Genomic DNA, 22,387 nt, shown 5'->3' with positions numbered 1-22,387 from the left:
TGTGCTAGTTAAACAAAGCTGTTTATTGTCCTTTTTTCTAATGGGTCTCAGGCATTTGACTCATTGCTTGAATCAATTATAAATAAAATTATGGCGATTTATTTATTTATTTATTTCCTCTCCTCCCCCATCAGTGTAACTTGTAGGTGGTTCCTCTGTTGCCTTGTTCAGTGTATGTGGCTGGAAAATCCCATTGGAGATCTCCAAGCCACTGGCACCATCAGCTGTACCACCTAATACATTTCTTAGAAAAGGATCTTTTATGTAGTGGCCTTCTCTAATTTCTTATTTTCTTTTAATCTCCTTTTTTTTATTGTATCAGAGTGTTGCCTAGTGTGAAGCTCTTTTAAAAGCAAACATTCGCTTGGCTCGAGTCCCTGTCATGGTGGAACGTTCTGTATCAGTAAATCGTACACTTAAGTTCATGGGAGCGGTTTGCAATCACACAGACGGCACCCTGGGCCTGGAATGTGCATGTGTATTAGGATGGAGTCAGGGAGAGTTGGGATCAGGAGCCTTTGGCTTGGGAGCCTGTCATTTCCTAACTCAAATAAATGTCTGGTGAATCAGCAGAAAAGCGTGACTCCTCGCCCTCAGCATTCAGTCAGAGGCTCGGAGGGAGTCTCGGAGCAGCTCCCAGTCCTCTTACGGTCCCAGTGTCCACCCCTCTTCCCCGGCCACGCCACTTCTCCTATGGTTCTTGTGCTTGCTAGTGCTCCACCAAAGCTGATTTTACAGACGCAAGTTCTAGTTTCATCCTCCTTTCCAAACCCACCTCCAGGCCTCCGAAATGGGGCCGCTCAGAACGGGGTCTCCCCGACGCTGTAGGAGGGGCGTCGGCCTGAGAACGTCGGTGTCGGCCGTATCGTGCGAGAGGTGCTGCCAGCGCAGCCGCTTGTAAATCGCGCCGTGCGAGAAGGGCTTAAGAAACATCTGTGTGGAGGAACACCAGCGAGGGGCCGGTTGGAACATGCTGGCGTTCCAACACAAACACTGCCATTCCAGGTCCGGCATTTCACCAGGACTTGTCAGCGGGAAACGCAGCCAGAGATACGGAACCAAGAATCCAAGCCTCTATTTAGACTGCAGGAGGATATGCCTCAGTCTGCTCAGGTTTAATTTTGGTTGTTTATATATATTTATATAATATATATAAAAGAATTTTTTTTGTTTACCTTGTTGTTGTTTTTTTTTTGGTCCCTGTAATTGGAATGTGAATGAAGTCCAAATGGACATTGTAAGATTTCTACCAAGGAAAGGTTGGGTTGTATGTTGGATGTATTGAGTTGGGTGTTGGAGTGTTGAGAGTGCCGGGCGTGCTTGCTCTCCAGTAGTCAGATGAGTCAGATGATCTCGAGTTGTTTTGTAACCTGTTTTGGGTGCAGTTCAGATTGCTGTTGTTGTGTAGGAGAGCAGCACACAAACTTGTTCTCATCTTACTGTTTCTCCAGATCTCTCGCATGGCTTTTAATAAAATACATTTTTCCAAGTAAAGAAGTCAATAATCAATGAAAGGGGACGGATGACGGAGATTGCTCCCTGCTCCTTGGGGTAGAAGTGGTCCTGGTATGGCCAGCACTCGTTGACATCTCCGTTTGAAGTAAAATTGGCCACTCATTAGAGCAGACCCGGTGTTTTTTCTTAATGCCGAGGCGGTGCAGAGCTCAGGAACCCGAATGCTCTCAGTATGGGTGACGCAGGTTCCGTCTCCGCTTGGAGCCTTCCGAGAAAGCCGCGCGAGCTCCCCTCCGTGCGCTCTTATATCACCGCCGCTCTTCACTCAGCCGTTTTTCCACTCTGTCTCGAGGCCTCCTTTCAAAATTTGGCGCTCCGTTGGGATTTCGCAAGCCTTACTTCTGTTCAGCGTCTCTCTCTCACGCGCGCACCCTCTCCCTACTTCCCCACTCTCTCCATCCGCGGTTGTGCTTTTGACATTCCTTGGCCCCATCTGGTGTCCGCATGGCTTTTTTGGCTTGGAGGAGGCCCCGTTCTCCTCTGTTCTCACTCTTTCGTGGAAACCTCCCCCCCCCAACCTCTGTGTGTGTGTGTGTGTGTGTGTGTGTGTGTGTGTGTGTGTGTGTGTGTGTGTGTGTGTGTGTGTGTGCATGCATGCTAGCAACCATGATAAATATAGTCGAGGATCGACAATGGCCATTGTCGAGGAGCTACAAGATATTAAACACAGGGGCTGTCGTCTTGACTTTGGTTTGTCGAGTCCTGACTGATGAGCAGTGGTGCGTAGCCTGTTGGAAAAACTTGCCCTGCAGTGTGTAGTATAGTTCAGTGGAAGATCATACGCTTTCACAAATTTATGGTGTTCGTTACTCTGTTGTTGGTTTTTTGGGACACCTTATGCAGCACCGCTCACTTCGTCACGGTGAGTGTGAACTTGGGTATTTTTCTCTCGCTGATAAACACACACACAGGGGAGCGCTATCGCGCTTGGCACTCACCTTTTGTGTCTTTGCTTGGCTCTCATTCATCTGCTGTTAGTTTTTGTACTTCCATTACCTAGCAGTTAGTTCATGTCTTCTGGTTTGACTTTGGCTGTGGCTCAAAATTTGGATTTTGGATAACAGTTTGGGTTTGTCAGCAGTGTACACAGTCACACGATTTTGTGTAGGTTTGTTCACCAGGTTGTCTACTTGGATTGAGAACAGGTTAGCAAGTGTGCACACCTACATTGTACACCAAGTAGGTTTGTGCATATTGCCTAAACACATTTAAATAAGTGCGTGTGTGCGTGCATATGTTAGTGTAGACTAGTGTAGTAAGTTTTTTAACAATAGGATATACCTAGTATTGTGTTATGACACAGACTAAGGTAGTGGAGAGCTTTTTCTTTCTTTGCTTGGGCACTGTCCAAGTTCTCTTTCCAGGTTAGCACCTGTTTTTGGTTTGACCTTTTTATATGTTCGTGTATCTATCACCTTGTTTGTAGAGTTTTGTGTGGTGTTGGTATTACATTACTGTGTTATTATTGTATTATACACCTGGTACCCTATTAAATGTACTTTGACCAATACATTCTATGTAGGTTTGCTGGCTCCCTACTGGAGTACAAGTTGCTCACGTTCCCACTCCGCTGCCAGTACCAGACCCGGGTTTGGTTGCTGCCCTTCACCACGTGTGGCGTCAGAAGTGGGCCGGTACCATGGAGGCCAGTGGGAGCGCACTCATGGCTGAGGAACCCCCCCCCCCTCGTTATGGGGACTGTATAAAGCCCAGTGTAAGCCCTGTTGAGGGACATGGGTGTGACCCTGGATGATGAAGGGTTGGAGCAGAGTCTGTGACCCACAGGCATGTCAAACGGGTGCTCTGGCTGCTATGCTGTTTGGTCCAGCGGTCATGGCATCTCCTTATAACCTCTTGAACCCGGGTTTGAGTCCCAGGCGCCCTCTGCCTTTACCGCAGAGGAGCACGGGACCCTTATGGGTGACTCGGAGCTCTCTGTCTCTCTCTCACACGTGGCTGGTCACATTTTCCAAACACACAAAATAAAGCTATAAGGGAACAAGAATTCTTGGAGACTCCGCCAAGCAAGTGCTGTTCATGACCTTATGTGGCCCATTCTCACCTAATTGCTTACCACCAGAGTGTTGGCGTGCCTGTCTTAAGGCTACTACAGTTGCCAGATGTGAATCCTTCATTCAAAACTAACCCCCCCCCCCCCTTTCTGGTAACACAGGCCAGGACTGTGAGACCGTATCATGCACTGTGCGCCGTGATGCAACAGGTAGTCATCTGGGAGGGTTAACCATGGATTGTGTTTTTATTTCCCCCTGTAGCCATCCCTCCACCCAGCCTCCTGTTCCCCGTTTAAGTGGCCGTGCAAGGTTTCCGCCTCTTAGGATGGGCCGTGTCGCGGGATCAGGTGGTTTTGTTTGCCTATCTGCGGTCACATCCAGGCGTGTGTAGCTTTAACCCAGTCACTGGGACACCCGGCACGCCTCGCATTCCTCTGATCTTCCCTGGGCCTTAGTACCATCAACAATGAAAGTGCTGTTATCCAAGAGCCTCTGTGAAGGCCTGTGCTCTCTAGACAGCCCTTTCAAAGATCGCCATGGTGCTAATCGTATCTTCTGGCCTTTCACCAACTGGCTATCCCTCTTTAGCACCATTTTTTTGGTCTCTCTCTCTCTCTCTCGCTCCTCTCTCTCTCCTTCTCTCTCTAGCATATTTCCTCTCATTTTTCTTTGTCATGTCTGAGTAAATTGGGAGTCTGTAGACGAGGGTTACCCGAGGGTGCTCCTACGCGTTTGTTGTACCCCAGTGACCCGTGTCATGCGCTCCTCGGGCATTTCCCCAGAATGCCCCCTGATGGCTCTGTCTGTTCTTATGTACACACCTTCGTCCTCCATCACTCTCCCCTGCCCTCCCCATGTTGACCCTGTTGCCTCAGACACAGCGCATCTCGGCTTTCCCGTTGGTGCCACACGATGCGGCCCAGACGCACGTGGCCACGACCACGTTAAGTCTAATCTGACCTTTTTTTTTTTTTTCGTGTCTTTTTTTAAATACTTTACTTCTTCTATCAGGCTTCTTTGAAGGGCAGAAACCAGGTCCCCATTCAGGTCATTGCAAGTCACTTTCCTCTGTCATTTCTCCAGTGAGAAGCTCCTCTTAGGTTTTCAGCCTGTCTCAAAGGCACATTCTTTCAGAAAAAAGGGAAAATCACTCACTGTAGCATTTATGTAGCCTTAAAAGGGAAGTGGGTTTGGGGCGGACTGAGCCGGAGAGGGAGAACTTAGGGAAGCAAAAGGCAAGAAGTGTATGGCACACATCCAGCTGTGTCCAGGTCTACAAGCCAAAACAAGGAATGAGGTGACCGAACCTGAACTGCGATTTCAGGTCTTGCCTGCCCTATCGTGGTAGCTAATTGGTAATAGGTAATCAAGATTGGGGGTTTTATGGGTGTGAAACTGAACCCCAGATTGATACAAGGCATCCGGCCTATTGGCCAAACCCGGGTGTTGGTCATGTTACAGTTTATTCTCCCCCTCGCGTAGCCGTGACACTGTATGACCCTTATAGAGTGAGGTATTAAATTAACTGAGCTCTAAATGACCCCTAAATGTCCTTTCAACATCAGAATCTAACACCATTGATGAACGTCTGGATAATCTTACACAGTGTGAAAGAAATTTATGCTAATTTAGGATTAGTGTTCCTTTTGGCCAAGAGGCAGAGTACTATGTACAGTACTAATATTCCTACCGTGACCTTTAAGTAACCTATTTGAATCTGTAACCTTTTTTGCATCTTTTTGTTGGCCGTATGAAGGGATTTTACTCTGTTGGAATAAGATTAAGTGATCAGACTGTGAATCTCATGTGTCTTGGGACTCGTGTGTCTTAAGATGACTGGATATGGATTTTTGTTGACACCCTGTCTCAGCGGAACCACAATCTAACCCCCCCCCCCCCCCCCCCCGTCTCCTCTCAAAAAGCAGATAACACGACCCTCACAAGAAGACAAGTCCGACGACAAGAACGAGGAGGACAAAGCGGAGAAGTCGGAGAAGAAAGAGGACGACGAGAAGAAGGAAGAGGAGGAGAAAGATGAGAAGGAGGACTCCAAGTGAGTGACTCTCACGTTCGGTCTTCTCGCCTCCCTCCCTCCCAGATCGATGCGAGTCCCACCCTGGGCCTTTGATATCACTATATCCCATCACTACATACAAATTTGCATGTACTGTGCATCTCTTCCACAAAGAGAGCCTGTTTTATTAAAGAGCGCCTAAATGGTTCCTGAGAGAGTCACTGACCTTTCCCGGACGTGCCAGTCGGCTCTGTTTTGGCTTTCGCCGCTCGATCTGCATCGATCTGCATCGATGCAGCCGACCTCTTTCAGCCCGTAAACGATATCTGCTCGTTTGCGCTGTCTTTTCCACCATCCTTCCACGCTCTTCCTTTGGCCACGGTGGCACTTTTAACAGGACAGCTCAACGCGAGCTTGCCCAGCTGTCTTGTGGCGAGATCTCAGCCACTGGAGCCCCCAGTAAAGGCTCCCACACCTTCACCTGCCTTCTGTCCACGCGTTCCTGCCTCCATCCGTTTACGTCACCCACCAGCAGTGGGGTGGCCCTTACAATCAAAGCGGATTAGAAAGTTTTAGGTAAACACGTTAGCGGGGCAATCGCACACATCACATTTGAAGCCAGAGTCAAACAATAGATGACCCCACCCGTCTAATAGAAACCCCTTTGGTGTCCTCGGAGGGAGCTCATTCTATCGTATAGGTTATGTGAGAACGTGGGACTGTGCTCGGGAATGACTCCGGGATGTCCCGTGCGATCAGGACATGCTTTTAGTAATGTATGTTTTTATGCCAGGAAAAGCTTCCGGTCCCACTCACACTCTACACGGAGATGGAACATAAAGCCGAGAATTTTTTGCCTCCGTCAGGAAGACAACGGGAACCTTTCCTTCCTACACTGTCAGGTTACCGACAGCTTACTGCTTTAGGGGCTGTAAGCAGTCCGCTGTGCCGCTGAGACTCGGGGTCTTCAGCAAGCAAAACCCACTGTGTCTGCTCCGTGTTCATCGCATTTTACTTCACACTGGTGAACTATTGGGTGGAACCCCAGCAGCCCTGGGGTCAGGGAGCAGGGGCGTGTGCGCCGTAACGCGGGGCTGCTGTACTGTGCGCAGGGACGTGGGCAAAGACAAAGAGAAGTGCGAGGGCGACGACGAAGAGGGCAAGGAGCAGAGCACGCCGCGCGGCCGCAAGACGGCCAACAGCCAGGGCCGCCGCAAAGGCCGCATCACCACACGCTCCATGGCCAACGAGGCAGCCGCTGTGGCCGCCGAGGAGCCGGTGCCGCCCCTGCCTGAGCAAGGTAACACACAGAGACACACACACACACACACACACACACACACACACACACAGAGAGAGAGAGAGAGAGAAAGAGAAAGAGAGAGAGAGAGAGAGAGAGAGAGAGAGAGAGAGAGAGAGAGAGAGAGAGAGAGAGAGAGAGAGAGAGAGAGAGCATAAGTGTTTGGTGTTTCTTCTTTGGTAGTTTTGCCTGAGCCTGTCCCTCCTCCCAAACCGGAGCCAGCTCAGAAGCCTGCCCGCGAGCTCGCTAAACTCACCCCTGTGACCAGCATGGACACCCAAGCGCGAGGTAGACAACCCTGCACAAGTGCACACTCCTCACTGCACCATCCTCTAGGGCTCATGTCTGCCTGCGGAGGTGGGGTACCTCCTGGCTCAGTTTTGGCCTGGGTGACTGCCAGCATTTTCTAAAAACCAGCATCTAATAAGTCAGAGCTGGGCTGATCTATCTGGTTGCTGGCTAACAAAGGGGATGCGTTCTGGCGGGTGGGTGGGCTGTGCGCTAAACAAAGGCCGCTCCCTTAAGTTCTGTGAGCCTCAGCTCCACCCTCGCCTCAGGAGATTAGAACTGAACCACCAGAGGAAGAAATGTTACACAGACAACCCCCCACCCCACCCCACCCCACCCGTTTGGCCTCGTCAGAGGAATCTGCTAAATCCATCAGGTCTGCTGGCTTCAACCCGCATCCTCGTACATTTGAGGGTTTTCGCTTTCCTTCGTTCCTGCTTCCTTTCCTCTCTCTCTCTCTCTCTCTCTCTCTCTCTCTCTCTTTTTCTTTGTGTCTCACACTCTCTGTCCTGCTCACTCTCGCTCTCTCTCTCTCTTTTTCTCCCCCCCCTCCTTGCCAAACAAGCCACAACTTATGCTGCTTTCACATTGCACCTTTGTTCCATCTCCGTTCCGACCCCCCCCCCGCCACTTGCTGCTCTGGGCCCATGTGTTGCTGTGGCGACGGAGCTAGCCTCAGGTGGAAGCGGTCGCCATGGGGACGGTAACAGGAGGCAGGTAAACCCGTTGGTCTGCCGCTCTTGCTCTCCAAGGCTCTCTGCAGTCGTGCGCACGAAGGACTTTCAGACTTTCAGAGAAGGACTTTCAGATTTCTGATAGCCTTGGTTGTTCTGAGTGATGCTGGAACTGTAACAACCAAAGTCTGGTGCTTACGAGAGACCCTGGACCCAGATCCTTCTGCGGAATTGCACACACGTCCGACTGAACGGATTACCCCGAGGCAGCAGCTGCTTTGGTCTGTAGTTAGAATCACTAGAACGCCCTGGTCATGCCGCGGCAGCCGGATTTCGGTAGACATTCTCGCGTTGATTCACGTACAGCAGGTCATACAACTCGAGATGAATGGTTCGTCGCCACAGTGGGGACCTCGAGGGTTTGGTTGGGTTTTTTGTTTGTTTGTTTTGCATGGGCGTGGGGAAGTGGAAAGGGTACGGAATGCAGCCTCCGAGGAAAATATCTTGTTCCAAGAGTTCCTTCCTAGTGGGCAGGTGATGGGGGCACAGGAGTATGGATTTGGACCCTGCATCATGCCAGGGTTTCTGGGGCTGCATGCAGGAGAGCTCGCACTTCCTGTTCTGCTGTTTCCTGTTTCATGCGCCACCTGCTGTCCTCAGCTCACCTTGTTGCTGCCTGTAAACTGCGCTCCTCTTGGAGTACATTACATTTCATCTCGAGTGGGTGTGCGTGTGTGTGCGAGATATGCCATGCCCAGTCTGAGTGAGGAGATGGTAGTTTATGCTGTCTGCCTCTCACCTACCTGGGCATGTGCCATCTCAGGGTTTCAGCTCTGTGTGTGCGTGTGTGTCTAGAAAAGGTCACTAAAGGAGAGAAAGAAATATTTGCGCCTTTGCATTGCACAACCATTGGCAAACTGTGTGTGTGTGTGTGTGTGTGTGTGTGTGTGTGTGTGGAGACACACACACACACATACACATACATATGTTGACGGATATAGGGAGAGAAAGGGAGTTAAAAATTGCGCTGTAGTAGAAGAACGTTGCTTGCACAGCTGATGAAGGACCTCTGTCCCAAGCGTCCTGCTTTTCTGGAAACCTTGTGCACTTCACTGCAATTTTGACCGCTCCTGTATATCTTTTACTACTGCAATCTTTATTCTTCTGTTTTCATGTAGAGATGAGTGTGTGTGCGCGCGCCATTCACACGTCTCTGTAAAACTCATGATTTAATAATGCGAAGGTTATAGAATTACACAAACAGTAGCAAGTAGGTCAGAACCCAGGCATTTATTAGGGGTTTTGGTTAAGGCAGTCTGTACAAAACATGTAAACACGACAGAGTTTTCTCATCAGTTACACACACGCATACGTGCACGCACACAGACGGACAAATGTCAGAGGTTCATACTGTGCTAAATTTGTCTGAATGTTTGGTCAATCTGTAGGAGTTGATGAGAGAGGGCAGTGAGTGAAACCCCCATCCCTCTCTCTGTCTGTCTCCCTGTTGCACACACTGTCTCTTACTCTGTTACACATTCTCTCTCTTTCTCTTTCTCTCTCTCTCTCTCTCTCTTTCTCTTTCCCTCTCACTGTGTCTTGCTGCTGATATGTGTGTGCATGCACGCGCGCATGTGTGCAAGCCACTGTTAAAGGGGAAACGGGAGGTCCTTATGCACTCCCACAGTCTAGCCTCAAATCAGAGAGAGAGAGAGATATGGGCTGGTCTAGCTGTTGTTAGCATGAAAAGCAAGGGAAGAGACCCAGAGCGAAGGACGCCAGAGAGCGGAGAGCACGTTGAGATCGAGGGAGCGCGAGAGGAGACGCGAGGGGGGAGCAGAAAGGGCGGGTGAGAGGGAGGGAGGGAGGGCTGCCATGCAGGGAGGGGTCAGCCCCCGAATGTAAACAGATTATTTGATTAGAGAGCAGGAGAGGGGAGGTGCAGGGAGCCCGCAAAACACAGTGCGGTCAGTCTCTCTCTCTCTCTCTCTTTCTTTCCCCTCCTCTCCTCTCTTGTTGTGTCTTTTTTCTTTCTTTCTTCCTGCTGCGTTTCTCTGATGGTGTGGGCTCGTTGTGTCCCTCCACAGGAGCCGTCGAGGCTGGAGAGACTTCGCGCTGGACGGAGGAGGAGATGGAGGTCGCCAAAAAAGGTAGTGCTCATGATTCCAACCCCCCGGCTTTCCTCTGCACGGGTGCTGGCCCCTTCCTTGTTGCTGCAGTTCTGTGTCTCATGCTGGTTTTCCCGCTGCCTCACACACACACACACACACACACACACACACACACACACACACACACACACACACACACACACACACGTGCGCGCACACACTTCTGCCCCCACCTTTTCTCTGATCTTTATCTCTTGCCCTTAGCCGATGCTTATAGGGAAACCCGGGGTTTTCTGGTCCGTGCGCTGCAGACTGTTAGTGTGTGTGCGTGTTTGCGGTACACTATGGCCCAGCTTGCAATGAAAGTGCATGAGTCTTTTTGGACTTCTTGTATAGATTCCGATGTGTCGTTTACAAATTGATTCCCAAGCGCAGACCGCACCCCTGTAACTGGTTGGTGGAATTTAAGTTCAGTAACTCTCGTGTGCTTTGTGTTTGATCACCCCTGATTTAAATATAATTGTGCTCTAATCATGAGCATTTTGGTCAGTGCCTCTGCAGTTGGCCTTTATTTAGTTTTGATTTCTGATTTCCTTGCATGTAGCTCATCACCCCTTGCTTCTCTCCTCTTTTTTAACTATGGTTTGTTTGCTTAAACGTCATTGGAGCCGGGTAGGAGGCGTAGCGGCCAGCCAGGGGACGCGCGTCCATCGAAAGGTTCTTACCTCGGTTTGCTTCAGGGGTAATTGCTGAATTGTCTTTATTCGTGCCAGTGTAAGGCTTTCATCATCTGTTGAGTCTCTCCAGCAGCTAGCAAGGCATCATTTTACTAACAGCAGACTAGCAGAGCTGGTAACACCTAGATGTCTCTCTGTCTCTCTCTCTGTCTGTCTCTCTGTCTGTCTGTCTGTCTGTCTGTCTCCCTCCATCACTCTCAAACACATGCTAGTATACTAGTGGCGTTGAATACTTGTGGTGACTTCTTGCACACACTAATTTGGACATCCACCTCCACAGTTTCACATGTGCATTTGGTTAGATGCTCTAAAACTACCAACATGCTGACATGTAACATCTGTAGACACACACACACACACAGTCAGAAGTAGCAAGACAGTCGAAGTGAGACAGGATAACTGGTGTTCCTTTGAACCAATCATATTTTTTTCTTTACTTCTAGATCCGTTTTGGTTATTTTTTGAAAGATTCCAGACACAGAGTGTTGTTTTTTTCGATCCCACCGCTTTCTCTGAGTGCCTGTTGTCGACTATTATAAAAGGCTTCCTACAGCCTTTTTTAAAATGGACACACACAGAATGCCGTGTGTGCTGGCTGGCGGTACTGCTGTGAGGGTAAACTGAGGTCATCCTTTTCCTTCCTCTATCTTTTTGTTCTTTTCCGGAGTCCGCAGTAACAAAGGAGAAGTGTGAGGTGGCAAGTAAAGGAGGAAGTGGGAATTTTTGTGTGGTTTGGGTGTTGGGGGCATAGTTGTGCACACGTTGCCGAAGTCTGTTCAGTATGTATTTCGCAGGAGGCTACAGTATTACACTATAAGATGTAACGCGAATATTTAGATGAAGATTGATTGATTGTTTATAAGGCCAAAGTGGGGGGGGGAATTTGAAGGACAACTCACTGAACCACTGAGTATGCAAAAACAATGATTTAAAAGCCACAAATGTATACACACAACCAGCTTTGGCTGGTAAAGGGCTTGGACATGAATGTCCTGCCTGCTTAGATAGGCCTGCGAGGGTAAAGGCTAATAGCCACGAAGCTAACTGCTGCCGATTCAACCCCCCCCCATGACCTTGAATTGGCTGCTGGCAAAAAGAACTGCAGAAGAATCCACCTCACACACACACACACACACACACACACACACTTCCGGACATATCAGTAGAACTTTCTCTTCTGTTTGTGAGTGGGTTGTGCTCTATCTGGCTGTTGAACTGTGCAGTCAAACCAGGTCCGGTTTTCCCAGCGGGCTGTTGGGTAGCGACCAGCATCTACTAGTTAACCTCTGAGGAGCTCAGAGAGCAGTAGTGAGGCCTCTGTATCTGAGCTAAGAAAGCCTGACGTATGAACACAGGAGCTGCAGCCAGGTTTCAGCCAAGGTGGTGCTGCTGTCCTGTGGAACAAGGCCACTTCCCATCTACTCCCCTCCAAGTCACGGCCCTGGACGTGTCGCCTTTCTTTTGTCAAATGTCCTCGGTCATCTCGCGTGTCCTGGTGTCTCTTGACCATGGCGCTCCTCCCCCCCCCCACAGGCCTGGTAGAGCACGGGCGGAACTGGTCGGCCATCGCCAAGATGGTGGGCACCAAGAGTGAGGCCCAGTGCAAGAACTTCTACTTCAACTACAAGAGACGTCACAACCTGGACAACCTGCTGCAGCAGCACAAGCAGGTAACCAGCCCCTCGCCGTGCCCGCCCCTGCGGCTGACCTGGGATCAGCATTGGGCCACTTTACATTGCATTACATTGACAGGCGTATCTGATCCCAGAGCAGAACCGTTGGACTTAGATGACTAAATTCGCTTCTGAAATTAGCATGTGTTTTTAAACTAAAGAGATGACGCATCGGTTTTGTACCGCGCGTGTGTAGGTGACCAGACGGATCCGGGACCGAGACGCATCACAAAGCGACAGCGTGGCCACGGCCTCGGCCGATGACGAGGAGGAGAACCCCGACGACAGTGAAGGTGAGCTGGCGGAAACCCCAACCCCCCCCCCCCCCCCCCCCCCCCAACGGCCTCAACCGGCCCTTCAACCAGCGGCCACCTCCTTCAAGCGCCTGTGTTTACTTGCAGAGCAAACGCACAGCCATAGCTCACAGTGAGGACGGTAAAAACCCATTCATGCTGACAACCTTAAACGACCAGAAACCCTCCAACACAGCAGGCTCAACTGGAACACACGGACAGACACACCAACACACACACGGAACAGAGACAGCCATCCACTAACGCTGCCTCTCATGAGCATATGGCTACTTTTTCTAAAACTAACATGCGGAAATGCAACATCTGTAGACGCAGACAGACACGATGCTTGGTGCTTCACAGCCGCCACTGAGAGAGGTGGTAGGAATAGGGTGCAGGGGCGTGTAGGCTCTCTAGGAGTGTGAGAGGGGCACACGCGTGCTTGTGTGCACACACGTCACGAGGGCAGCTGATCAGAGCTGATGGAGAGAGCTGAGTCTGAATCACGCAGCCAGCAGGGTCACGGCTGTCACTGTCTGCACTTCTAATGAGAGTGAAGATCAAATGAAGAGCGAGAGAGAGAGAGAGAGAGAGAGAGAGAGAGAGGGCGGTTGGGGGAGACGGGGAAAAGGATCTAGACTGATTCTGAGTGCCAGGCTCTCTCTTATATAAGTGTTCTTTGGCTTTGAAGGCTCAAGAAAGCTCTCTGTAAGGAACGCTGAGTGCCTCTAATGCTCGATTGTTCTGGTATGATGTCTCTCTCTCTCTCTCTCTCTTTCTGTCATTCTTTAATACTCGCTCTCACATTTCCCCACTGACCCCATCCAGTATTTCCGCTCTCTTATCCTGTCTCATGGCTGTCCGTCTGTCTTGCTCCTCCTGAATCATCTCTCTCCTGCTTGGTTATGTTCGTTCACGTCGTCATCCTTAAGTTCGGCGCCAGGCCCTCTCTCCACTCCAGAGGTGGGATGCCGGCAGGGGAGTGCCAACTTGGTCTTGGCCGGTCAAAGGGTTCTTTTGTGCAGGCACGACGCGTTTGCCCAGAGGAAAAACTCTGGGCTCTGTGTCGGTTACACTCTTCACTTTTCCTCCTCAATTTTTTTTTTATTCATGTTCTTTTGTCCTTCCTTGTGTGCGTTCATATCTCTCTCTCTCTCTCTCTCTCTCTCTCTCTCTCTCTCGCTCGCTCGCTCGCTCGGCTTTTTTTTTTTTTTCGTTTTTTTTTTTTTTTTTTTTTCCTTCCTGTTCTGCTTCTGCTAGAATAAATGCATTTGCCACGGCTCTTCTAGCCGTAGTCTTCTGTCGCCACACACGGGAGGGCAGAAGAGTGACTGGCTGAGTTGGAGAAGGAAGGGGCGGATGCAGGAGAGAGGCTGAATGCGGCTGCCCAGTTACTCCCTCATTGTTTCAGGAGACCAGTAGGGTGGATCGATAAGCTGAGGGGTGGAGCTGAGAAGCTGTCGGTCAGCTGCGCATATTCTGCACCGCTCCTCTGGCGCTGAGACAGGCTTGTCATGTGACCCACACATAGAGGAAGTAGGCTTATTAGCCACATGCTGGCTGCGGGCCCAAAGTGTATCTGCTCGACTGAGCGACGTGGCTTGTAGTGACCTGGATTTTTGTCCTCTATGGCGATTGTTTTTTTTTTCTGCCTTTCAAATGGCATAAAATGAATAGGTTAGGCCTTAGAATTTTTTCTAGGTTTTTGTACATTACAGCATTTTATAGGTGCCAGTCGACATTGTTCTGTCAAGTAGGATCTAATTTTTTTCTCTCTCTCTCTCTCTCTCTCTCTCTCTCTCTCTCTCTCTCTCTCTCTCTCTCTCTCTCCCTCTCTCTCTCTCTCTCTCTCTCTCTCTCTCTCTCTCTCTCTCTCTGTTCTCTAACCAGGAGCAGACAACAGCTCGGACACGGAGAGCGCCCCCTCCCCCTCCCAAGCGGACCCTTCCAAGCCCTCTGAGCCTCTCTCCCACCCGAGCCCCGGGGTTGGCAGCCTGGAGCCAGATCCCGCCACCCCCAAGGGCTCCGGTGCGGACAGCAAAGGCCCGGAGCCACCATACGGCGAGCTCCAGGTCAAGCTGGAGAAAAGCCCAGAAGGCAGTGCGGCGGGTGACGGCACCGCCCAGGACGAGCGCGCCCGGCTGCCCCTCGAACCCCAGGTACACCTGAAGAGCGAGCCCCAGGACACAGACATGGGCGTGGCCCCGGGGCCAGCCGGTGACAGCATCGAGGTACGGGTGAAGACGGAGCCGGAGGCCCGGGACAAGGCGGAAAAGCTGGGTGAGCAGACGCACTCGGACAACGACTCCAGCGCCACCTGCAGCGCCGACGAGGACGTGGAAGCCGAGCCGGACAGACAGAGGTAAGAGACCGTGCATTGTCGACTTAAACAACGCTGCGGGGTCTTTGCTTTTCTCACTTAGGCGGTAATCCACTAAATGTTTGTATTTTACATTTATTTCAGATGGACTCAGTCACAGTGAATGGTTTAAATAATAGAGCTGTTACCTGTGGTTGACTTTGAGAGCCTAGGTTCCTTTTCAGCGAGCTCGTATGCGAAGCAACTGTATGTTTCATGGTTCTGTCTCTCCCCGACCCCCTCTCAGGCTCTTTTCCCCGGACAAGCCTTCTCTGCTCGGAGGCCACAGCTCCGTTGTGGTCTCCACGGTCAAGCCAACCCAGCAGCTCAGCATGCAGCAGCTACAGCAGCGGGCCGCCACCATCCCCCCCATGGTCAGTCCCTTTAGCCCCATGCTCCAATTTCCTAGCAGACACACCCTCCTGGCCAGGCCCCGGCCCAGGGACTGGGGCAGGCTTGGGGCCCAGAGCCACCCTTCCTCAGCCCAGCCACCTCGCCACGTGAGTCCCGGACGCGCTTCCGACCCGCCACCGCGTTCAAAATAAATCAGCGAGATCAAAAGCTGCTGAATAAACATCGGTGATCATCCGTGAATCATCCCAGAATCATCACCAAAATGCATTTTTATAAACACAAATCAAAGGGTGACGAATTATTGATTTATTAATTAACGTCCGAATTATAATGGCGGTGGGGATTATCCATTGATAAACTTATAGAGTGTGATTGTTATGGTCACAGTGGATACTGTAACTCCATGCCTGTATATTGCCAGAGCAAGATTGCATTGATTCTGCAAAGTGTGCCCTGATTGGCTGTCCGAAATATGAAAACCCAACGTGGCAACAGTTTTCCGTCTCGAGCTCTCTGCTCCGAAAACGGGCTGAGATGCAAGCTGTTAGTGGGGGTCGTCGTGGAGTGTCCGTGGGGGTCACAGTTCTGACTGGGTGCGTTTCCCTTCCTTGCTGGTGGCAGGTGCCAGGACCGTTCGGGCCGGGCAGCATGCCCGTGGGAGCCCCGCTCAGCGGCTTTGCCATGTACCAGAAACAGATCAAGGCGGTGCACGAGTCGGCCCACCTGGAGGACTCGCAGAGGCAGGAGCCCAGTGAGGTGGACCGCCGGCCTCACTTCCCTGACCGCAGCTCCACCCTCCTCGAGCGAGATGGTGCGTGTGCATGAATGTGTGTGTGTGAATGTGGCAGATGGAGAGATTGTATGAAATGGGCAGGGCATATGCTATGAATGTAAGTGATGAAGTGAAAGGTGATGATGGAGGGACATGTGAGCCGGGGAGATGGAGGGGAGGGGCATGTGAGCCGGGGAGATGGAGGGGAGGGGCATGTGAGCCGGGGAGATGGAGGGGAGGGGCATGTGAGCCGGGGAGATGGAGGGGAGGGGCATGTGAGGGAGCTGCTCTGAAGGAACAGATGGAGTGTAGCTGGGTGAGCGGCCGTCTCGGGCTGTTGCTTCGTGTGTGTGTGTGTGTGTGTGTGTGTGTGTGTGTGTGTGTGTGTGTGTGTGTGTGTGTGTGTGTGTGTGTGTGTGTGTGTGTGTGTGTGTGTGTGTGTGTGTGTGTGTGTGTGTGGTGGCCTTCTGTCTCAGGCTGCTCTGTTTTGGAAAACGTCTGGCCAAACAGTGCCAACCCCAAGAGCAGGAAAGTTTGTTGTTGTGGAGAATTATGAAACCATTATACACTCTAAACCACCCCCACTCCAAGAAGTCTTTTGGACTTCTGAGGACTGAAGTGTGTCTCTTTCCTTTCCCAGACTCCTTTGGGGTCAGGGGAGATCATGTCTCTGTATTCGGAATAGTGGTCCAAAGAGACAGACTTTTAAGAGCAGAACAGGAAGGCTAGTCTTCCTTCTCAGGGCAAAAACAAGACAGTTTGCAATAGACTGCCTTTTTTGAGAGCTAGGCATATCTGGGCAGAAGTGGTTGACCAAAGGGAACATTGGGGCAAATCCTTATAGTGATAACCATTATACAAAATCTAGTCCTGCCCCCCACCGTTTTTTGTTTTTTTTAAAATCAGGTGAGTGCTGTAGCTTTTTCTGCCCTTGTGAAACTTTGCCTGTTTTGACCTCTGGACAACTGAGTGTTAAAGGGCTTCTCGTGAGACATTTGGAGCAACGACTAATCATCGCTTACTTTACATCGCCAGACTCTCTCTTGAGTAACGCTCATGGGCTGGTGTGATTTACGTGACGCTCCTCTCCCCTCAGGAAAGGCGTTTGCCTACATGCCTTACGACATGAAGCTGATGGATCAGGAGGTTCACGGGGGTGCAGGCAGGCCCGGCTCGCCTTACAGGCTCTCGCCGCGCGAGCCCAGCAAAGCGTCGCCCCAGCCAGACCCCAACAACGCGGCCCGCTACAGCATCCCGCCAGGTAACCGCCGACCCAAGCCTGCCGCCGGCTGTTGCGCACGGCGTTGTTTGTGCCGTGGTCGGGCACGCATACCGTGCTTTAACCGTGTGCTTCTCGGTTTTTATTCTGCTTCTCATCTATTATTCTGATGTCTTCATTTTCTGTAATTTGCTGGCTGATGTCTCACCTCTTTGTCCAGGCATATGAATTAGGTGAAAGTTAATTCAGCAGTCCGTGAGTCTTCGAATGATTTCTCTGTCTGTGACCCAGCTTAGTACACACACGAACACACAACACTGGGAGCTTGTGCTGTTAGAACAACCCAGTGTAAAACAACTCCTCCAGTGCAAAAATAGTCCGTTCAGGTCAGGAACAACAAGGGCATGGTTGGGCTCGGAACTTTGATGTGTGTGACGGTGAGCCCTGGTGATCGCTACAGTGAGCCCCAGGCCGTGATGGTGCGTTTACGTAAGTAAACGGGTACACGTGGGCTTTTCCTGTTTTTGCGCAGCAGGTGAAAATGTCCACCATGTCACACACCATACTGCAGAACTGCTGTGCTGTGTGCCATGTGCTGTAGTCAGGGTTAGGACAGGGTGATCCTAAACATTTTATATTCTGATCGATCTTGAAGATGTGCGCTTTTAGATTTTGTCACCAACTTCATATAAAACTTGGATAGACTGTAAAATTATGCACATTACCGTTAAAAGCTGAGATTAAAGGCACTGATGAGAATGACACGTCACAAACATTCTTCTAGTTCCCCATGTAGCTAATGTAGCTAATGATGACAGAGGATCGCTGCACCAAAAGCCCAGTGAAATGTTGACATTTTACCACACCCTTTTTACTTTACATTTTACTTTACATTAGGAATCTTATTTAATGGTGTTTTGTTGACTGCTTATTATAACTTGTCTATTTAAATTTAAAATAAAGTTGAACTCATGCTGTGAATATCATTTTGTGTTTAATACAATATTGTGTGCGAATAGATAAGTCGAATCTCGATGTTCTTGACGGTACATTTCAAAACTGGAAGAAAGCTCGCAATTCAGATGGTGATAAGCTTGTGATATGATTTTCTTTTTTTGGGGGCGGGAGAAGATTCTTCCCCTAGTCAGTTGTTCCATCCTGTCCAGAACCTTTTGTTGCTTTGCACGAGAGTGTGTTGTCATTTTGTCGTGCTCTGTGCGTGGCGGCTGTAGCAGGATTGGTGTCGTTGGTGCAGATAAAGAATGTAGTGCTCTTGGTCCCTGGGGGATTCTGGGGCTTTTAGTAGCCGTCAGAGGGTCACACAGCTGCACTTAAATCACTCTGCCCGTGCTGTTTCATTTGCACTTATGTCTGCTTGTAAATGTATACGCAGTACATGTTCCATCGTTTCCATCCAGTGCATTATATTTGGGTGCTGTCATCATGTTGTTGTGTTCATGGATCAATGTTTGCCAGAGGAAGACTTAAAAATACCTCTGATTTTCCAGGAAAGCAGGCAGCACGGTGTGCTTTTTTTTTTTTTTTTAAAGCTCTCCTTCTCTGTCCCCTCTTAATTCCTGCAGTCCTGCAGCCAGCTCCTAACCAAATGGTCCAGAACCTTCCGGATGGAATGCGCATGACGTTCTCCCGCCACAGACCGGCTAACATTCCGTCTCCCCCTCCGCTCATTCCCACCTCCAAGCCCTCGGACAAGCCATCCTTTATCCAGGGTGGCTCGATCTTGCAGGTAACGTCAGAGAGTAAACAGGGAACAGAGAGTCAAAGGTGGCCTTTTCTCCTTTACCCGATGGCTGACTCAGCGAATGACGTTATTGTTCCAAGTGCCCCTTCAAGTGCTGTGCTAAAGGGTTACAAGCCCCAACCCCCCCCCCCCCCCTCCAGTTTTGCGTGTGCTTTTATAGATTTGCTTGTCCATTGTGCAGCTCTCGGATGTTAGCCCTTCTGATTGTTTGCCCTTCCTGTAGGGAACACCGGGGACGTATCTGCCCTCACACATGCACGCCGTGTACGGGCCAGAGCTGGCCAAGAGTGTCGGAGGGTCCATCTCACTCGGCCTGCCCAGGCAGCAGGACCCTGCTAAGCCTGGTGAGAAGGATGGAGAAGAGAGGGATTGGGGCAAGGGTGGGTTTTGGGCCCCCTGTACGTCCTTTTGCTGACGTGTTTATTAGTCCTGAACACCCTGCTAGTATTTCACAAATCAAGGTCCCTAAATTAGCTGGATAAATGTCATGAAAAATAGATGCTGTCCAATAGAAGACGAAGCAAGAAGCATTCTCATTGGACATTCCTCACTTTTGGCTTAAATGATCCAGCTTGCTGAGACATCCTGCTTTGTGAAATATCACCCATTTCAAAGGTCTTGCTTCACTGCCTGGGCTCAGTTATTATAATTAATTTTGTTTATAAAGGCTGACTTTGGTTCTCGTTTACTCTCTCTTGCCCACCCAGTGCCCTATATAAAGCAAGAGGAATGTTCTCCACGGGGACAGAGCACTCAAGCTGAAGGACTACTCTCCAGGGCACAGTATGAGGGAGTCGTCAGAGGTGAGTGGCACACCCACGTGCACGCCCCCACCCGTACTACACCTAAAGTCTTCCAAGGCGGTCACGTGTACCAAAGGGTCCTCCCAATGAAACGACGGGGCATCCCAGCCGCAGCCCCGGGGTGGCATAGCTAAAGGACGGCCTCTTGCGTTGATCACGCCCGCCCGAGAGAATGTGCCATGCTGGTGAGGGAGGAGATTAAAATGAGCAGGCACAGATCAGTCTCTTCTGAAAACTCTGACCTGTTACATCCTTCTCCCGACTGTGGATGCTAGTCAAGATCTGTCAAACGTTTATGGCTTTTTCGTGTGATTTATGTTATGTGCACAATCAGTGTTCTGATGCACCCCTGCCTATGAGGTCCAATTCGCCTCTGTCTTCTTCAGGAGGGTCAATGCCTGCCATTCAGGACCTGACCAGAGGCCCCACAGGAAAAGGTCCCGAGGGGCTCCACTTCCAAAGAGGCTCCATCACCCAAGTGTGTCCACTCCCCCCACATTCTCTTCTAGAGCATTCCGTTGAGCAAATTTAGCACTGAACTGCATCCTTCTAATATTCTTCTGTTTGCCTCTCACGTCATTTCCCGTGAGCAGGGCACCCCCGCGCTGCCCCAATCAGGCCTGGCGGCGGACCTGCTGAAGGGCACCATTGCCAAACTGGCCGCTGAGGACCTGAGCATCCCGGAGAAGAGCCGGGCCGAGGCGCTCTCCAAAGGCCACGTCATCTATGAGGGCAAGAGCGGACACATCCTCTCTTACGACGGTGAGGCAGGCATCTGGCGCCCTGCGGCCGTGGCCGCACTTACCTACTTTTTTCTGAATGTTAATTTGAGTGTTAAAAGATTGTTTCCTATGTCCGCAGCCATTAAGAACACCAGGGAAGGTACTAGAAGCCCCAGGACGGGTCATGAGCTCAAACGCACATACGACATGATGGACGGACCCCGAGGGCACCCTGTACGGGAGGCCGCCCCTTACGAGGGTAAGGGCGCCTCCTTGAAGCCTGCCTCCACAACCTGCAGTCACACAGACCCCAGGCCTGTGTTTACGTTGCGTTTTGGTGTCTCTTGCCAGGTTTGATTAGCAGAGCCCTACCCAGAGACAGCCTGCACCCTGACTCCAAGGACAGGGCTATGCTCACAGGATCCATCATGCAAGGTATTAGAGAATTCTGCTAAACTGGCTTCTAAGGTGTCAACGTATCAATATGTTTTCAAGTAAGGTTGCGGTATATGGATTAATTATGCTGCAGACTAAACTAAGTGGTGTGATGCTAACCATCCTTCATAGCTATATTATAGATTATATATTGTCATATGATTTATTTGTGTTCTGACATGGTTAGTAGGACTGTGCTGAGTAAATTGTTTTGAGGCATTTTTGCTAAATTTTGTCGTACACTTTTTCAGGAACGCCCCGAACCTCTGCCGATGCCTTCGATGAGGCCAAGTACGGCAAGCAGATCAAGAGGGAGAGTCCACCCATCCGCTCATTCGAGGGGGGGATCACCAAGGGCAAGCCATACGAGGGGGTGAACACCATAAAAGAGATGGGCCGTTCTATTCACGAGATCCCCCGCAAGGAGACCCAGGACAGCCGCAAGACCCCGGTGCTGGAAGGATCCATTACCCAGGCAAGCGATCTTCCGCCTTCCGTCAGCGTTAACGAAGCAAACGGGTATCGCTGGGTGTGGGCTCACGCTCTCCCCGAAGAGACCCTCGGTTGTTTTTCTAGGCCAAAAAGCCAGAGACCAGCAGGGATGGCTCTTCTCGCATCCTCTTGCCTCCCCTCACCTCCTGTCTCCCCTCCACTCTTCCACAGGGCATACCCCTAAAGTACGAGGCCGGCGGCAGCGCAAGCCAATCGGCCATCAAGCACAACGTCAAGTCCCTGCTCACCAGCCCCGGTAAGATGGCACACGCAGCCGCCGAGGCGGCGGAGCGCGAGCGAGCCAAGTACGAGGAGGTCAAGGCGTCGGCGGAGCGGGTGCGCCACGCCTCCGTGGTCAACCCCACCTCGGTGCTACGCTCCACACACCAGGAGGCCGGCAAGGCTCAGCTCAGCCCCGGCCTGTACGACGACGCCACAGCCCGCCGGACACCCAACTACGGAGCTGGCTCCATGTCCAGAGGGTCACCGCTGCTGCGCACGCAGGAAGGTGAGGCATCTCTGCACTTTCGCATATTCCCCCCACCCCCACCCCACCGAGGCACTTGGCGCAGTCGTCTTGTTCTCCCTTATGTCCTCTGTTCTGTGATGTCACAGTGCTCATCTTGTCTTTTGATTGGTCGGTTTGTTTGTTGAACAGCTGGACAATCGCTGCTCTTTAATCCCTTTCCCTCTGCCTTTTTTGTTTTTGCTTCTTTCACTTTGAAAATAATGTGTTTGTGTTCTGCTTTCTCATCTACAGCTTCCTACCTTTATTTTTTTCTTTTCTTTTTATTTATTTTTTTAAAATCCTCTGCCCTTTTTCCGAGGTGTCTTATCTGTTCCGTCCATGTC

General features: G+C 50.7%; 1 protein-coding gene across 12 annotated transcripts in view; it reads left to right on the top strand.

The window, feature by feature from the left end:
* ncor1 (nuclear receptor corepressor 1) overlaps positions 1–22,387 on the top strand; it is a 64,147-nt gene that overhangs the window by 28,275 nt on the left and 13,485 nt on the right. For 6 of the 12 annotated variants that reach the window (XR_004776191.1, XM_035527338.1, XM_035527334.1 and 3 more), the window contains exons 15-33: positions 5,450–5,580; positions 6,654–6,841; positions 7,025–7,129; positions 9,891–9,953; positions 12,185–12,321; positions 12,521–12,617; positions 14,508–14,979; positions 15,224–15,476; positions 15,952–16,141; positions 17,199–17,363; positions 18,905–19,068; positions 19,307–19,427; positions 19,791–19,886; positions 20,273–20,364; positions 20,480–20,648; positions 20,748–20,867; positions 20,960–21,043; positions 21,295–21,518; positions 21,707–22,043. Coding sequence is in view for 11 of the 12 variants with exons in the window: in XM_035527338.1 (XP_035383231.1) it covers positions 5,450–5,580; positions 6,654–6,841; positions 7,025–7,129; positions 9,891–9,953; positions 12,185–12,321; positions 12,521–12,617; positions 14,508–14,979; positions 15,224–15,476; positions 15,952–16,141; positions 17,199–17,363; positions 18,905–19,068; positions 19,307–19,427; positions 19,791–19,886; positions 20,273–20,364; positions 20,480–20,648; positions 20,748–20,867; positions 20,960–21,043; positions 21,295–21,518; positions 21,707–22,043 (3,208 nt within the window). In the remaining variant the exon portion in view is untranslated. Of the gene's footprint in view, positions 1–5,449; positions 5,581–6,653; positions 6,842–7,024; positions 7,130–9,890; positions 9,954–12,184; positions 12,322–12,520; positions 12,618–14,507; positions 14,980–15,223; positions 15,477–15,951; positions 16,142–17,198; positions 17,364–18,904; positions 19,069–19,306; positions 19,464–19,790; positions 19,887–20,272; positions 20,365–20,479; positions 20,649–20,747; positions 20,868–20,959; positions 21,044–21,294; positions 21,519–21,706; positions 22,044–22,387 lie in introns of all 12 variants that reach the window. The other 6 variants (XM_035527341.1, XM_035527340.1, XM_035527337.1 and 3 more) reach the window with 3 other exon arrangements.

Source organism: Electrophorus electricus, chromosome 6, assembly GCF_013358815.1.
Source record: "Electrophorus electricus isolate fEleEle1 chromosome 6, fEleEle1.pri, whole genome shotgun sequence".
Classification (NCBI taxonomy): domain Eukaryota; kingdom Metazoa; phylum Chordata; class Actinopteri; order Gymnotiformes; family Gymnotidae; genus Electrophorus; species Electrophorus electricus.
Note: the sequence above shows the minus strand (reverse complement) of the source record. Positions and strands in the feature narration are given on the sequence as shown.